General features: G+C 46.7%; 2 protein-coding genes across 2 annotated transcripts in view; one reads left to right on the top strand and one right to left on the bottom strand.

Moving 5' to 3' along the window:
- Positions 1–374, bottom strand: part of TSHZ1 (teashirt zinc finger homeobox 1) — a 55,658-nt gene extending 55,284 nt beyond the window's left edge. The window contains exon 1 of the mRNA XM_038174963.2: positions 1–374. This exon is cut by the window's left edge and continues 1,321 nt beyond it. The gene's annotated coding sequence lies outside the window, so the exon portion shown is untranslated.
- A 1,058-nt stretch (positions 375–1,432) lies between these two features.
- Positions 1,433–8,456, top strand: PTGR3 (prostaglandin reductase 3). The gene is made up of 2 exons (XM_027451887.3): positions 1,433–2,045; positions 6,290–8,456. Exons 1-2 carry the CDS (start codon positions 1,819–1,821, stop codon positions 7,212–7,214), a joined length of 1,152 nt encoding a protein of 383 aa, XP_027307688.2. The 5' UTR covers positions 1,433–1,818; the 3' UTR covers positions 7,215–8,456.
- The last annotated feature ends 3,953 nt before the right edge of the window (positions 8,457–12,409 follow it).

Below are 12,409 nucleotides of genomic sequence, written 5' to 3'. Positions count from 1 at the left end.
GCTTCTTCTGCTACTAAATATAATGCGAACACGGTTTTTTTTATCATGGATTTTTTTTTGGCTGATCTTGATCTGCAACAGGAAAAAAAAAAATACGAAACACGAAAACAAAAAAACAAAACACCAAAAAAAAAATTTGCCAAAACCAAGAAAAACCCCGGAGAGTGTGTGCAAAGAGGGCGGGCGGGGGGGGGGAGGAAGAAAAGCTAGTCACTGAGTGGGAGAGATTAACGTGAACTGTCCCCCCCCCAAACTCCTGGGAGAGAAAGAGATCCACTCTCCCTCTCTGCTCTTTTCACTGAAATATAACACACATTCGGGTCCCAGAGCTCTCAGACAGCCTCAACTGATAGACAGACACATCGAGCTGCTTTTCCTGCTTCAGCTCCTTACTCCTCCTCCTCTTGCCCACGTCACCCTGACAATTACAAATAGGTCTCACACAAACCCATACCTGTCAATCTTTTTAATTGCTTTGTTTTCTTTTTTTTTTTTTTTTTTCCCCTTTCTCTCCTTCCGAGAGCTAAACAATATGACAAAAAAAAAAAAAAAAAAAAAAAAGTCTTAATACAGCAGGGCATAAAAGATTTCTCATGTGAGCCGCACGCACGCCGAGGGGGCTGTTGTTAACAGATCCACTTGCTGAAGTGCCGCGCCAAGACGCATGTGCTGCTTCAACAACTTGAGGTCTGCTGCCGGCAAACTTACCCCAGATAAATAAAGAAATAAAGACATGAAAATAAGGCAGGGGACGGGACCTCGCCGTGGCAGGCGGCTGCCCGGCGCTGAGCGGCTCCGCGGTGCCAGCAGCCCGCCGAGCGAAGCGCGCTGCTCACGGAGCCCGTGCGCCCGGGGGATTTACATAACGCGGGGACAGGAGGTGCTCTTCCCGGGCTTCTGTGAGCCGGGAAAGCAAAGAAAAAGCCACCACCCGGCTGATTCCGACAGGAACACGCTCCAAACTGCAGTTTTGCTCTCTTTCGGGCAAAAAGGGGATTTGTTATTTTTTTTCTCCCCTTTTCCTGTACATGTTTAGCGAGGTAGAGCCGGGGAAGGCGCTGCTTGCTGGCACGGAGACACCCCCTGCCCTGCCCTCCCTCACACAAAGTTGGGACAACCACCGCCGCGGCGCCGCTTCGCTCCCTTAACCCAGCTCCCTCCCCGCGCAGCTCCCCTTTGCCGCGCCGTGAGGCGAGAAAACCACTTTATTAATTATTAGGGGGGGAAAAAAACCCCGAGAGGCTTCCCCGCGCGGCGCCGGCCGACAGGTCAACCCGCGGTGGCCGGCCGACAGGTCAACCCGCGGTGGCGGCCGCACGCCCCCTAACCGGCGGCCGCGGGGCCGGGGCCGGGGCCGGGGCCGGGGCCGGGGCCGGCGGCGGCTCGGGGTCGATTCGTAGCACCTGGCTGCGAGGAAGTGAACGTTTCGCACGGAAGGGGCGGAGCCTGGGGCCGGCGGGCAGCGGCTCGGCGGCGGCGAGGAGAGGCGGCGGGCGCTGCCGCTCCTCTTTTATTATTGTTATATATTTTTTTTTAATTTATTTTATTTCTTATTTTTATTTTTTGGGTGCCCGGTAAGCGCTGCTCGCAGGGCGCGGGGCGGGGGTGGCGGATCCGCGGCGCTCCCCGCCTCGCTGTCTCTCCCCCCCCCACCCCCCCCACTCCCTTCCCTCCCCTCCTATGCAGCCGCTCTTTAAAGCCCCCCGACGGCCGGAGCAGCGCGCACGGTGACAGCCGCGATCCTCAGCCGGGATCCGGGATCCAGCAGCCGGGATCCAGCAGCCGGGATCCAGCAGCCGGGAGCGGCGGTGCCGGGCCATGAGCTGGAGCGCCCGCAGCGGCGTGGCGCTGGGCTGCCGGGCTCGGCCCATCGTGGACCTGTCGTACAGCCGCCACTTTCTGGATTTCCAGGGCTCGGGCATCCCCAGCGCCATGAAGAAGCTGGTGGTGACCCGGCGGAGCCCCAACTTCAGGGAAGCGGTCGCCCTGCGGCACGGCGTGCCCGTGCCCCTCCCCGGGGACGGCGACCTCCTCGTCAGGAACAGGTGAGCCGCAGCCACACACACACACGGACACGGACACCCCCCCAAAAAAAAAATAAAATAACAAAACCACCACCCCTTCCCACCTCGTGGCCTGCTTTGCGGGCCGGCTCCCGACTCGCACCAGCTGCCATCTGGCGACTGCTTAAATTTAACTTTATTTGGGGTGCCGGTGCCCCTGCTGCCGTGCGTGGCGGCTGCTGCTGCCCCGTTCACGTGGGGTGATGCTTCCTCCTCCCTCCTCCTCCTCCTCCTCCTCCTCCTCCTCCCGGCTCACCTCGGGCCGCCGGTGCTCGCCAAGTCCCTCCCAGCCCCCCGCCGGTGCTCCCCGCCCCGCACCGCCTCCCTGCCCCTTCCCCGGGCTGCCGGGACGCTCCCCCCCCCCCCAGTTCCCCCCCAATTCCCCCCGGCGGGGGGCGAGGAGGGGACTTTTGGCTTTAACCTAAAGCGCCGTAAATCCTGCGCCGAGACACCCGGGCTCCGAGGAGCGACCCTGCCCTCCCTCCCCGCAGCCTGCCCCGTGGAGCTGGCCGCTCGCACTGGCTCCTGCCGCGGAGTTTGCACGCCCAGCAGCTGGAAGCCCTAAAAAAAAAGTTGAGGGGGTGCCCAGCAAGAGAGGGGAAGGGGAAACGCCGGGCACCGCGGGTGAGGGTGAGAGCAGCACTCTCGGGTGCTCGTCGAGCAGGCAAGCAGCAGTGGCACTAAAGCCTTGAGGCGTTAGGAAGCCTAAAGAAATCCTTCGGGATGGTCCTGGGAGTTTTGGGAAGGCTTTGACTGAGTGCATGGTGTGTGTTTGTGTGTGTGTGTGATCCCTGGTGTGAGTCCGTGGGGAGCGCATAAAGAAATTGGTGAACAAGGGGGAAGGGGAAAGTAGGACAGGGACTGCTACAGGAGCTGACGAGGAGCCTCGTGTGCCGTTTTAATCCGATGCTGACGCCTTCCCTTAGGATCTCGGAGACCAAAATTCCCTCCTCCACACCTCCACGTCCAAACCACGGCGGTGCTGCGCCTGCTCACGGCCACGGAGCAATAAGGGCCTGCAGCAGCCCACAGGCTGGGGCTCGGTGCCTGTCGGGGGGGTGAAGAGGCCAGCAGGACCTGAGCTGGGTAGCACGGGGTTGGGCGACATCCTCGCTTCCCTCATCAGCTCCCCCCATGCACTTGGATTCCTTCTCGCCCCCTCCCCGTGATTTTTTTTTTAATTTATTCCTCTCCTCCACAGCTTCCAGCGTAACTCTTCCTCTCTCCCTCTCCTCCCTCCCTTTGCTGGGTGGGCTCCCCGTGCACACCTCACGGCGAAAGGGCTGAGGCGCAGAGCTCAGAGCAGACTGGAAGCAGGAGCTGCTCCAGACATTTTGGGCAGGCAACTACTGGGTCTCAGCTTGTTAGACACATGCTCCTGTCCAGACACACGCACGAGTGGGGATGGAGGGGAGGGAGAGGTGAGTGAGAAGCTCTAGGGTTAGACTTCACATGTCTGGTATTATTTGGGGATCCGTGCCATTTTCTCTATATTTACTATTATTTTCGGGGGGGGTGTCACAGAAGACACAGGATCGCATTACTGAAAAGCACGCTCTATGAACGAGCAGCAGCAGGAAGCGAGTTTGGAGTGTTTCCCCCTCTTGTCACTCGGGGGAAGCTTTTTCCCATCCCAAAAGGACGGGTCCCTGTGTCTTAAAAAAAAAAAAAAAAAAAAAAAAGAAGCAAGCCCTAAATCCAACTGCATGTTTTGTGATAGGTAGAAACACAGAATTAAAAACAAAGCAGTAAAGGACTTGGAGTTCCAAGAGTGCGTTTGCAGATCTGCTCATTTTAGTCCCAGTCACGCCCATGAATACTATTAATTGCTTTGAGCTTTTTATGCAAAACAATCCTGATTCACCACAATAAAATCTGGGTTTGGATTTTAGGGGAATGGGGAACTAAAATGTGCCGAGTCCCTGTATGGAGAGACGTTTTCAAATAAGATGCTCTTCAGTTAAGTGGAACTTTCTTCCCTCTTTTTTTTTTTTTTCCTCCTTTGGAAAACTGAGCCAGCAGCTTTTTTTTTTTTTTTTTCAATTTTTTAAGGAAAAAAAAATCTGTCCTTTATTCAGACAGAAATACTTCAAAACTAGAAATGGGTTTAAAGCAACGCATTTATTTCGGTTCTGTGCAGGAGAGGAGGAGAAGGAGCGGGGAAGGAGCGTACAAATCCCCTAACGAAGCCCTTTCAGCTTCGTGTGTCGGGCTGTTACGTTTTTGGGGGGGGGGTGGCGGGGGACAAGGCTCCCACCACTGCAGGACAAGGACCCAGAGAGCGTGAAGAATGCGTCCTTCCTCCAGCTCCGCGCTCTTTGCGGGATTTTATGACGGAGGGGACGCGTTTCGTTCCCAGCATACCTGGGACGTTTCGCTGCTGGGATGGAAGACGCGAAAAAAAAGTTTATAGAGAAGGCAGCGGGGGGTGAGCCGGGGGGGAGTCGCTGAACCCGGGGGTTAACGGGACACGGTGGGGAAAGCGGCGGGCCGTTTCCGCCGGGAGTTTGGGTTATAAATGCGGCGTTTCTCGGCCGGTGCCGGCGGGGGTGACTTTGTGTTGGCTGCAGGTCGGGCGGCGGTGCGCGGAGGGTCCCCGGGGCAGACGGGGCGGGGGGAAGAGCCTTGGGGAAAGGCACCCTCTCGCCTTGTCAGGTTTACGTCTCGGGATGGAGAAGGAGCAAGCCCGTTAGAAACCCCGGAATGAAATAAGCCGAGAAAGGAAAACGGGACGGGGGGGAAAAGGTTTGGAAGCGCTCTCCAAGCCCACCGGCGCCCCAGTCATTGTTGCTCGTGTGCTCTTTTGTTCCCAGAAGTTAGCAAACTCCTCCGCAACTTGTAAACCGGTCCCACTTCAAAAAAAAAAAAAAAAAAAGCAAAATAACCCCAAACCGCGGCCACGTCCCTTCTGGCAGGAGGCAAAAAAAAAAAAAAAGCGCAGAGAAGTTTGAACCCGGCCGGCCGCGGGGACGCTCGGCGACCTCTAGAAAGAAAAGGACACCCCCAAAAAAAAATAAATAATAATAATAATAATAATAAATAAAACCCGGCCGGGACGCGGCGCCCCGCCGGCAGCGGCGCGGAGCTGCGCTGGGAGCCCCGCGCTCGGAGCCCGGCGCCGGAGCCAGGGGAGGCGGCGGGGGCCGGGCGCTCCCCCGCAGCTCCCCCGCAGCTCCCCGCAGCTCCCCGCAGCCGGGGGGCGAGCCTCGGGAAGCCGCAGGAAGGCTCGGAGCCTCTGGCAAAGTGCGGCGGTGGCATGCCTGCGCGGCTCTCGCACGCTGCCGAGCGCATCTTTCAGGTTGTCACGGCCACGTGTGCCAGCAGTCGCGGTCTTTTGTGTTGCGTGTGGTTCCCTTCGACGTTTTGCAGCTAGCAGAATCCTCCCCGGTCCCTCTCCCTTCGCCTACATAACGATAGTCTTCCTGTTCTGGAAACCCAGCGTTACTAAAATACTCTTGGTGGTTAAGCTAGATCGTGGCTTTCCTCCTATGCGTTATCTCCTAGTGCTTAATGATGTTGTGAGGACGTCTGTCTTCCCTTTTTTTTATTTTTTTTTAAATATTGGCATCCATTTTCACCTGTTAGAGGTCAGCAGGACCTGATAGCCTCACAATTTTAGCCCTTCTGTGCAAGGTTGTTTTGATGCGTGGCGAGTCATTTCTGGAAGGAAAAATATTTTAGCACTGACATTAGCTACATCAAAAGGCAAATTTGCTGTAGTGACTCCATCAATTAAAAAGTACTTGCCTACAGTAACATGACCTTGCAAACGACATCGATAGTTAATATGATCGTTAGTCATTAACAGTATTATTATATTCAAAAATGTAAATTTGTTGCCAGAATCAACATATTTACCGCTCTGCACGTTTTATTCTTCAGTGTTTTCACATCTTGTATAAAGTGGCCAATTAATTTTCATCCTTTAATCTTGTGTGGAGTTATTTTTATTTTGCTTAGTTCGGTCAAATGGAGCTGAGGAAAATGTCCTTTTTTTTTTTTTTTTTTTTCCCTTTAGCAGATCTATCTTTAATTCTAGAGTAACATAATGTAAAGTACAAAAGCCTGACCCGAGGTAGTCTTTGCAGTGTGCTCCTTATTCAAATATACCCAGAATTGGAAAAAAAGTTATCGTATGCATCCCATAAATTTAAATCGAAGGTTTCTCATACAACAAAGACTTGCTAAGGAATGAATTGTTTTAATACCTTTCTGTTTTCTTCTAGATTTGTCGGCATTAATGCATCTGACATAAACTACTCAGCCGGTCGATATGACACGTCGGTTAAACCCCCATTTGACATAGGCTTTGAAGGTGTTGGTGATGTGGTAGCGTTAGGACTCAGTGCTAGTGCCAATTACACGGTGGGCCAAGCCGTGGCCTACATTAAAGCAGGTTCCTTTGCTGAATACACAGTCGTGCCTGCCAAGCAAGCAGTGCCTCTGCCCTCTGTGAAACCCGAGTTTCTGACTTTAATGGTAAGTGGTGCTACTGCATACATCAGCCTGAAGGAACTGGGAGAGCTGTCTGAAGGCCAGAAGGTCCTGGTGACAGCAGCGGCTGGAGGAACGGGCCAGTTCGCTGTGCAGCTCGCAAAGAAGGCAAAGTGCCATGTAATTGGAACCTGCTCCAGCGATGAAAAGGGTGGCTTTCTGAAATCCATTGGCTGTGACCGTGCAATCAACTATAAAACTGAAAACATTGAGTCTGTCCTTAGGAAGGACTACCCAGAAGGTGTGGATGTGGTGTACGAGTCTGTTGGTGGGAAGATGTTTGACTTGGCTGTTAACTCCTTGGCTACCAAAGGGCGCCTGATAGTTATTGGGTTTATCAGTGGCTACCAGAACCCTACTGGCCTCTCGCCTACTAAAGCAGAGGTTTTGCCAGCAAAACTGCTGAAGAAGTCTGCCAGCATCCGGGGTTTCTTCTTGAACCATTACTTTTCCGAATACAAAATGGCTCTGAAGCACTTGCTCGAGATGTATGAAAAAGGAGAACTGGTCTGTGAGGTGGACCTCGGAGACATGTCTCCAGAGGGCAAGTTCATTGGCTTGGAGTCTGTATTTCGTGCTGTAGATTACATGTACATGGGAAAAAACATTGGAAAAATTGTAGTTGAATTACCTCACTCTGTCAACAGTAAGCTGTAAAAACAGAACAATGATATAAATCAGAAGAGAGAAAATGGGCACTTTATGCCTTAGAATTACTAGAACAATTTCTTTTTTTTTTTTTTTTTTTTTAAACTTAGTAATGGATATTAAATTAAAAAACAGCATTAAGGTGTTAATAAAGAGTTTTGTGTTTTTTTTCCTTCTTTTCCTGAAAGTGCCTTAATCTGTGGCTGAAGCACAGACTTAACGGGCCTGTGTTTGATTCTGTCGCTTAGGCTAGCATGAGACAGGAACATTGTTCATGACAGAGTAAGTCTTGATGCAGAGGCAGATTTAGTCTGTCAGACTAGTTTGATAAGATTTTATATATAGTTCAGCTCAGATTTTTTTTTCTTTCGGCAGATTTGATTCCCTGATTTAAAAATAAAATAGTTAGAACAAGACTAAGTAAAAAGAGTCATATCATGTGGCTACTTTATTAAATATTCTCTTAGAGTTTACAAAAAAATATATATTCTTGATTATTTTTTTTTGTAACAAACACAATAATCATAATTTTACATCGTGGATTATAGTAATATTTCTTGACCAGTTACACAGGGAAAATTTACCTTCCAAAGCTAACATGGCAGTAATAATAAGAAAAACAACTTGTTTTTTTTAGTCATGTCATTCATAACTGTAAACAACTGTGACATTTTATTTTAAATATTTCACTACAAGCTGTGACTTTATTTTCTTGCACTTTAATCTGCTACTGTTAGTGCTTACCATCCCACCGTCTCCCTTTAATCAGTGTTACAAGACTGCTGGAGTGGGGTCTTGAGCCATATTCATATGTGTTCAGGCCCTGTTATATTTTTTGAAGATTTAATAAAATAAATTTAAAAAAAAGCTTTTAAAATGCTTGTGCCTTTATTTATGTTGATACGGTTCTTGCTGACTAGCTCCTTTGCAGATGGTCTGTGTACTGCAGAGTTCTTTGACCGATGATTCTTGATGTGACTTGCCATAATCAGGCTGCTACTTCTACTGTTACTGAATATCGCTTCTGCAGAAGCCCTTTTACGGGCAGCAAGACCATTTTAATTCTGCAGTCACCGTACCTAGTACACGTCATATTGCTCAGGAGTAGATTATCCAGCGGGTGCAGTTAAAAGGTTTTGTAAAGTTTTGAAAATTCTTCCTCACTTAATAGAAATCATTAACGGTACATACCATGGGAATTCCAGCTAGAAGTGTAATATTTTCCAGAACAATAAAATACTTTAAACTATGCTTCCTCTACATCTTTTTTTCCATAGCAAATGTTCAAGATCTTAAATGCTGTTTTTGCCTCTTCTTTTGAAATTATATACATTTGCATGCAGTTGGAGAGATGGAAATTTCATAAGATCATACACCTAATAATAAACTTAATGATAGACTGATAATGTCTAGGGACTGAGGGAATAAAGCCAGGATAAACTTAATTTTTGGGCATTATTCAGGACTGACTACATGACAAATTTTTTAAAGCAATGTGCAAAAAGCTTGTATTTTACTCTACTACAGACAGTAGAGAATTTATTTTTTTTTTAATTTGATTTAGTTAATTCTTACTGTAACATCTGAACACTTATGCCATTAGCATCCGATAGAATTAAGCTCAGCAAAGCACTGTCCCATTTTTGGGCCGTCTCTGACTAGTCCCATTTTGGAGGTTTGTGGGGAATGGCTTGAGTCATTGTTCCTGCTTCTGTTTTACTCAAGCCACTATGATTTTTGTTTTCACACAGATCTACTGTTAGAAACAGACTTACTCTTTTCCCTATAATATTACAAATATTGTAGCGTTTTATATATTTTGGATAATTAGAAAGGTATTTTGGCCTTCCAGGTGAATGCTAGAAAGACAAACACTCAAGTAGTGTAAGAGGTCAGAGCATACAAAGTTCTGACTCTTTTATTCCTAGGCATTTGGTGTCTTTCCTTGCTCAAAGAAAATGGGCTGCTTTGGGTCAATAAATGCATCTTTAAAAACAAGCAAAACCTTTTGGGGACACAGTAGAGCAAAACAAAAATAAAAGAGTACATTTAGTTGTATCTGGGGTGCGTGCAGAAGAGTTGTGTGGGTAACAGTTTCTCAAAGTCCCTCCAGTCAAATGCCAAGTGCATCCAAGTGGCCCAATTCACAGAGGTGTTGATCCCTGCCAGTCCAGTAGGTTTAGCTGTCTGCACGGCTGTGACTTCCAAGTGCTTTTGTCACAAAACCTCTTCCTGTAACAGGACTGAGCTCAGAGATGCAGCATTCTACTTTCTTTAATAAGTTACTTTGTATATAATGTGGAGTAATGCAACTGCCCCGGGCACCTTCACTAAGCAAAATGAGGGAACAGAGGAACCTTTTGGAGGGGTCACATATGTACATGTATTCAAATATGACATTTGGTTGCTTTTTGGCTTCAGGCATATTTTTCAGCACTTTAATACTGATTACAGTGTTACTAAAAATTTAAATTTGGTATATGCAGAACGTGTACGTCCAGTGTACTGACCCTGTAGCCTTTCTGGTGTTTGGGTTGGGCCACGGCCATTGGGGCTGTCCTTTTCATCCAATGCCTGTATTGAGCTAAAAGGTAGCTCGGGCTATGCATGATTGCTCTTCCTTGAGTGAATCCAGAATGAAGAGGGAATTTTTGTTTTTAGAGATAAAACTTCTAGATTGCTGAAAGAGAGCGTTATCAGTGGGGAGAGGGTGAAACATTGTTTCTGAAACACGCAGATAAGGCTCTTCTGCCAAAATTCACAATAATTTTAAGGGGGTGGGGGAGAGGAAGAAGCCAACTTTTCTCCTTTATTTAAAAGTACATTCTGCAGACTTTCAGTTATGGGAGCAGGGCTGACTTTGAGTAAGTAAGCTATGATGGATTTAAATAATGTTTAAATATTAGATGGATAGGAAAATGTATATGGCATGCACACACTGAGAGGTTTAAATGATAGGACATTGAATGTACAAGGAAAAGAAATACTGTAGAGTCACAGCAAGGGATTAATAACAATACACTTAATATGCTTGCAAAAAAGGTGTATTAAAAGCTGTGTGCACAGTGGGGACTTAAATGATTAAAAATAATAATACATTTGCCTGGGAAGTACTAAGTATACTATATGTAGAGAGCAGGGATTTAAATAATAATACTATTAATAATAGCAGCTCATTGAGATGTGGTTGCTAGCACTACATCCTAATTTTACCTTTCTAAATGAATTTGCTACAGAGGAATCTGGCATTGTTTGCTGAGGCTAATAACAGAATTTCCCTTTTCTACACACATATGCTTCCATGGAAAAACAACAAAGAAATAGATGAAGAGCTGGCTTTTTTCCTGAGTCTGTCACATGTGTGCATACGCACGCGCACATGGACACACACGTACTCACTCTCTCCTGGCCTGCAACCCTCAGCACATTTTACAGATACGCTTCCTACTTAATTGCTATGCTGGAATCTCCTAATACCTTTCTGAGCGAAGTTAGAATTCTACCAAGCACTAGTTCGCTTTGTGTGTGTGCCTCTGTACAGATATATACCAAGTGTATATATTTAATAAGCGGACATGAATTTCTCCCTTGTCATGTAAATACAAATAATTACAGCGTCTCCAGGAAAAGTTTGCAGGAGTGTTTGCAGATATTGTATATATTCCGACTTCTGTCTGAGGAGTGAAGAAATTCCACTGCTGAATAGCTGTTAGTATCTATTTTACAAGATTTACTCATTTTCAGGTACCTAATGTAGCTGCTAGCATGCATGCACAACAATACAATTTATATGGTAAATGGAACCAAATAATGGCTTCACTGAATGTTATGGCTGCACTGAAGGGAAATGTCACGGTAAATAGCTGCCAAATTATGGATCATGCCGAAGTGTCACAACTGCACTAAAGACAAATAGCACTAGAGGCTATTGCCACTGTGACGCTTTTGAGTTATGAAGAAGAGGAGCAGCCTGATGTGAGCCTCTTTGTGTCCTCATTATAGCAAAGGGTTACTGGTGCAGCGTACAAGAAAACCTAGTCCTACGTGGTGGCTAGTTATTAATCTGTTCTTTTCCAACCTAACAGCTGTAGCACGAGAGAATCTTTTCCTTGCTTTATAAATACATACACACACACACACACAAACAAAGAAAAACCTGCAGGTTTTATGAATGTAAATGTGTACGGGAAATGACTGGTAATGGAAAAATGTTGTAATAAAATAATCTAATCAAAGAATATTATTAAATTTAACATCGTATGTGTCTGAAAGCTTTAGTTGCTTCTTATGCAGATAGATGTGTGAAATATAAGCAATAATGCACTTTCTCTCTTTGTAAAGACTTGAGTAGTAAGGACATTACCAACTAAATTGCTTCTTCTAAACTGAAGTGTGTCCCGGTTTCTTTCATTTTAATGGGAGGGTAATAAAGATGAAAGACTAACATTTTAACTGATGGATCCCTTAAGCTACAGAATCGAAATTTATTATGTTTTGAGGGAATATGCTAAATCCTGAAATGTGGAAAGAAGCTGGGAAACCCCAGGTAAAAGAAAAGTAACCTTTTTTTTTTTTTTAATGACACATTTTTATGAATGGAATACTGCTCTTACTTAAGCTGAGAAAACAATATTGTTCTGTCTTTGGGGGGGGGGGGTGGAAAAAAAAAAAAAAAGAGGAAGAGAGATATTTGGGGGGAAAAAGGATTTGAAAATGGAGGGCCATAGCTCAGCAAGTGGCCTCATCTTTGCAGGATCACTTTTCAAACCCTGCCTGCAGTGTTCAGGGAAGTGAGCTTGATGCTCTGCACACTATTGTACACCCCACAAACGCACCATCCATAATACAGCACAATTGTCAGTCGCTGTTTTACAGAGGGGCCAGGGCTGAACAATCATGGTGGATAAATTACTTTTCTATTCTACAGCAAGTGGCCTTCCTACCATGTGAAGCTTAAGGTCATTGGCAGGGCAGCGAGGGGGAAGCTTATATATTAGTTAACTCTAATGCACTAATAGTGTTCAGATAGAGGAACTATACCAATTAATTACAGTTAGGTTTGTTCTTGGAGATGGGGGAGAAGACTTGAAGAGTTACTGTGTTGAGATACAGACTTTTGTATATATGTATGAATGTATATGTATCTGTGTATGTATATATGCACATATCTATGCATATTTATGTATATATGTACATATCTACAT

This window comes from Anas platyrhynchos, chromosome 2, assembly GCF_047663525.1.
Source record: "Anas platyrhynchos isolate ZD024472 breed Pekin duck chromosome 2, IASCAAS_PekinDuck_T2T, whole genome shotgun sequence".
Taxonomy (NCBI): Eukaryota; Metazoa; Chordata; class Aves; order Anseriformes; family Anatidae; genus Anas; species Anas platyrhynchos.
Note: the sequence above shows the minus strand (reverse complement) of the source record. Positions and strands in the feature narration are given on the sequence as shown.